The following is a 4,802-nucleotide window of genomic DNA, read 5'->3' on the forward strand; positions in this document are numbered from 1 at the left end:
CCCGGTGCGGCACTTAATGGTGTCACCCCTCTAGAGGCGTTGTGGCCCTTCCTGGGGAGAAACTTTCAAGTTTTTGATTTGCACCCCCCCTCAAACTTTCGACTTGCACCCCCCCTCAAGTTTTTCTTTATGTTTTTTGCTACTTTTTGCCTTGGTGTCACCCCCCTAAATGGTGTCACCCGCTGCGTTCCGCACCCCCCCCCCTCGCTACGCCCTTGATTGAAATATAATGGAGGACCTACTTGTAGTAAAGGGTGCTGAATGTATTAACACAATCGCAAGCATGACTTTATAATACCTTAAAAGTTTTAAGGATTTCTGTGTTTATCTAACCTTAATTGTATGATTTCAGGTGTTGAAGTTTTGACGGCTGCTGTGTGTTCAAATGCCATTCTGTCTTAGCAAGAAAAGATGTTGTATTTAACATAAAAGGACAACATAAAAGTGGTTGAACTGTGTAAATATTGTAAGCTATATTTAATTCTTTGAATTAAAAAAAAATGTTGATAAAGGTACATAAGTTAATTTATTTAAATTTAAACTCATCTTTGGTAAAACATTAAATTTTAAACAAACTAAAGTAGGCCTACTTAGCTTACATGGTAATATATTTGTATAACAAAAATTAGCAAAAAATTTCCTTCATCACCACTCTGTTATCAATAAAGAGTAAAAATTAATTATATTATAATTATATGGTATATATGTATTATATGACATGTTGTTATACTATATTGTATTATTTCAGAGCATGATTTCAAGGTCTGACAGCTATCTGTTCATTCTAACAACATATACTTGAGAACAGAAAGGTGTGTGTCGTCAAGGTTCAAGCCAAATCATTTAATAGTCTCCAAATTGTAAGTGTTCAAAAATGTATAAACTTACATTTTTTTATTTGTTAGACAAGAAGAAATAAGTATTGTTATTTACATTATTATATTTTTTATGTAGACTGCTTAGTATATATTTGATACTATAAAGTCTAAAGTTATTACCTATTTTGCTAATTTAACCATTTTCAATTTTCTATAGTATAATTTTGTTTAGAATTAAATACAAATCTTAAGATGTTTATATAATTTTTAAGATTATCACTGGTATATAATGTTACTCATGTTATGTTACAGCAGTATTGGACATGGGCAATTCCTACACAAAGCCAAAAAGAAAACAGGGGTCACCAAGTTCAGGTAAGGAAAAAGTTTATTTAAATTCACTTTAAAATGGTCAGGTAATTTGTTTTACAGTTCTTAAATCATCCCATATTGCTTATCAAGCTGTAAGTTAAAATATGTGTGTACTGTTACAATAAATGTCATAATAATCATAGCTTTATTTTAAAACAATAGCAGTAGGCAGGGGGGGGGGGGCTTTTTTTCACATAGGCTGTTTAAAAAAAATATTTGCAACACATTATAAAGGGTGATTGAATATTAAAGATGTAGTAGAAAGTGAAAATGTAGAAATATACGTATGTAAACTTAAAATTATTTTGCTATTATTAAATGAGCACTTTTGTTACTTTTGTTACACTGCTTTTCTGTAAGTGAGACATTAAACACATACGTTGTTTCAGTTATGGCAAGCTGTGAAATTCAAAATAAGCACGTGATTGAAGAATCATGTGTATTCTGTCCAGGTAAGATATACTAAAACAGAAGGAAAATATAATGTAAACAATTTAATATCTGCGCTAGTTTAACATCTAGATGACTTTTGGATAGTTTATTCCAATAAAAGTTATTTTAAGATCAAATATAAAATTTCATTTGCTAGAGAAATAATTTGTTGTTTGTTCCTGTAGGAAATCATGAAGCTGAGATGTGCTATGGAGGAGAAGCTGATCTACACAAACATGTGGCTGACTGTATGAAGAATCCAGGTCACAAAGGTTTTATACCTCTTAAAGATTTCAACTCAAATTGTCTCCCCTCACGTTACCATGACGACGACCTCATGTCTAAGACAATCAAAACATTGGCAGCCCTAACTGTCCAGGTAAAGACTAAATTCACCAGTCTAGAGAGACCAGAGTTTTATCCAGGCACTCAAGTTCCATATCCATGTTATAATGACAGAGGAAGTCACGTGATGAGGTTAGGGACGGGGAGGGTGTATGGTGTGTTCAAGTTCATAGAGAGTGATAGAAGGGGAACTTGTCGTTGTGCCAAGTGTCAAGTCTCTGCCACACCCAGCAAAGTGTGGGGGGAGGTTTGTGTGAGGACAGCCACACACGTGGTGTTTGATGCCAGTGAGGCGAGACAGACCAGGTGTGTTTTAGGTTTTGATGACAATAAAAGTCCAGTGGTCAGTCTTGATGGCTGGGAGGTGTTGGGGGCAGACATTGAGAGAGACTTGTGTGAGTTGATTTATGTGACATGTGACTTAGAGTTGGTTGATGAACTGTACAAGATGTGGCGGCGCTTTAAAGATCTATGTCGGGAAGTATGGGGCAAATACAGGAGATTTTTTGGTGTGAACAAGTTGACCGTTATAGTGTCACATCCTCATGGCTGTCCTAAACAGGTCTCTGTAGGACAATGGACACGCAAACGTGAGAGGAATGATAAACTGTTAAACTGGACCAGGTACTGGTACACAACATGTACATGTCCTGGCTCCAGTGGAGCGCCTATCTACAAGCTGGGATATGACAGGTGGTATCTCCATCCCCACAGTGGATCAAACTCTGAAGGAAATTATAGTGGGGAGTATATGGACTGATATAACTGTTGGTTCTCTCCCCTTGTCTACACAATGTAAACAAACAAAATGGCGGAACCTTTCCCGTCATTAAACTGTTTGTGTTAAGACCTGCATGTCTTTTCAACATTTTATTACGTTTAAATGATTAAAACAAATGTTTTGATTGATGTAAACCGTTTAACCGAATTAATTTACATGTACATTGGTGGATTATAGAGGTTTTATTGTTTCAAAAGTTGTAAATATTTTTCTTATAACTTTTGTCGGCAAATTGTTGTCATATAGTGTCATATACCTATAGGCTGGCTATTACTGTGGACTATTACCTGTAAATTAAATGTAACCTACCTTTGTAAATGTCATATTCAATGTTCACACTAAACGACATTAAATGGTAAAATAAAATATCTTTCTACTGTTGTTATTTTAATCTTTGTTGTCTGTTGGTGGTTAAGTTGTTGTCAAACAGCGCATGTTGTGATGTCGATGTTCGCACCAGGCTGTCAAGGGTTGTAAGCTTAAACTTTACAACAATGTCCGTTTTTTTAGGCCTAATGCACAGGTAAGACTAATTGAAATGAGAAAATTAGAAAATTTGGAATTCTAATCATTTAAAAATATTTGACACATCGTATACTATAGTTAGATACTTCATCGCTTCAACGCCTGCTGCAATAGAAATGTAATGTTAAATCATAGTTTGATGCTGTCATTGACTGACCTTTGTGTAAACAATGTTGTCATTCCAATTGACTAGAAATCCTTGAATAAATTGTGATATTATAAAACAACTTTTGTAAGTTTGATAGATCGGTAGTGATAGAACAACTAGTGTGACTTTAAAACATTGAATCAAAGTTATCAAACATGAAAACTGTAAAGCAGGGCGTTAATAAGCAACTGGAGAAATGGGACGGCATGGTCGAGTAAAAGAGCAGACGCATTTTGTCACCAAGGACACGAGTTTGATTCCCATGTTCGATTACCTTTCTTGGTGCACAGATCTGATGTGTACCTGGACATGTTTGGAGAAACATAATTCGGCTGGGTGTTCCGTGTAGACTGATCGACGTATTACACCAACACATGAACTCTACTTTCTCTTCTGAATTGACCGCATGATATGCAAGTTAGCTTTACTTTAAAGTTACTGGTCAATTTAAACATAATATATAACAAAGTCTAGCAAAACCGTTACACCAATCCTACTTAGGATCGAATATCGATACTTTTTCATGATAGCATGCTAATGAATTAGGGACTATAGCGTTTTCTTAACAATACACTCAGTTAAATAATTTGATTAAACCAATAAAACAAGTTTATGAAAAAAAAACGTTCTTGCACAAAGCTAAGCAATAGTACGATCACTAAATTGGAATAAACTATTTTATAGTCTAAGGGAAGTAACAATGAAATAAAAATTGAATAATAAGTATATACTTAGTTGTGTCCCTGTTTAATTAAATTTAACTTTCGTATTTCACAATAAAAAAATTCTTATTCATCCGCCAGCTCCAAAATACAAAATTTAAGAAAACGCTAATAAAATATTTGAATGATAGTCCTCATTCTGGGATAAAATTCCGTCAATTTTAGAACCAAGATTCGGTTGTTGCTTTTTATGTCACTTTCCTATGTTTTAGCCTTTGGCCTACATTAGTTTCTGAAATGTAAGCAACTCCTTTATTGTTAGGAGAAAAAAGTTTATAATAGTGCGAAATAAATTGACAGATGAAGTAGAGTCCCTCAACAGCGACAGTTGTAGATTTGTTTTATTGAACGTTTACAGCAATGACGTAAAATATTGAAACCTTCTTGATGAAACAGTTTTTTGAGTATCAAAATGTGCCTGTCTAACTCGGGCTTAGAAACTGATTAACTAGTTTAACTTACACCACTCAATGTATGGTCAACACAGATGTACAAGAAAGTGAATTATGATGTCAGGTACGTGGGGGAGGGGGGTCGTGTCCGTACTAGTGAGCGAAAAGTACGAGTTGGCGTCATCTGTTCACCAGAATCCGTCACAAGTCAGCATCTCCAGCAGTAGATAGAGCGCTCAACTGTTAGCCGTGTCATCCTATACCTAG

At 35.0% G+C, this 4,802-nt stretch overlaps 1 protein-coding gene across 1 annotated transcript; it reads left to right on the plus strand.

Annotated features, from left to right (window-relative positions):
• The first annotated feature begins 351 nt into the window (after nucleotides 1-351).
• On the plus strand, nucleotides 352-2,727 carry LOC131951089 (uncharacterized). Its single transcript, XM_059313378.1, has 5 exons — nucleotides 352-466; nucleotides 749-860; nucleotides 1,131-1,193; nucleotides 1,580-1,642; nucleotides 1,808-2,727. Exons 3-5 carry the CDS (start codon nucleotides 1,142-1,144, stop codon nucleotides 2,725-2,727), a joined length of 1,035 nt encoding a protein of 344 aa, XP_059169361.1. The 5' UTR covers nucleotides 352-466; nucleotides 749-860; nucleotides 1,131-1,141.
• Nucleotides 2,728-4,802: the final 2,075 nt, after the last annotated feature.

This window comes from Physella acuta, unplaced genomic scaffold (genome assembly GCF_028476545.2).
Source record: "Physella acuta isolate Inbredline_101_S28 unplaced genomic scaffold, ASM2847654v3 ptg000064l, whole genome shotgun sequence".
NCBI lineage: Eukaryota > Metazoa > Mollusca > Gastropoda > Physidae > Physella > Physella acuta.

What these genes read in the sequence shown, in the direction of transcription:
- LOC131951089 (XM_059313378.1), top strand. Translation starts at nt 1,142, where the DNA reads ATGGGCAATTCCTACACAAAGCCAAAAAGAAAACAGGGGTCACCAAGT. An exon ending in ACAGGGGTCACCAAGTTCAG is followed by an intron (nt 1,194 to 1,579) that starts GTAAGGAAAAAG and finishes ACGTTGTTTCAG; the next exon opens with TTATGGCAAGCTGTGAAATT. An exon ending in ATCATGTGTATTCTGTCCAG is followed by an intron (nt 1,643 to 1,807) that starts GTAAGATATACT and finishes TTGTTCCTGTAG; the next exon opens with GAAATCATGAAGCTGAGATG.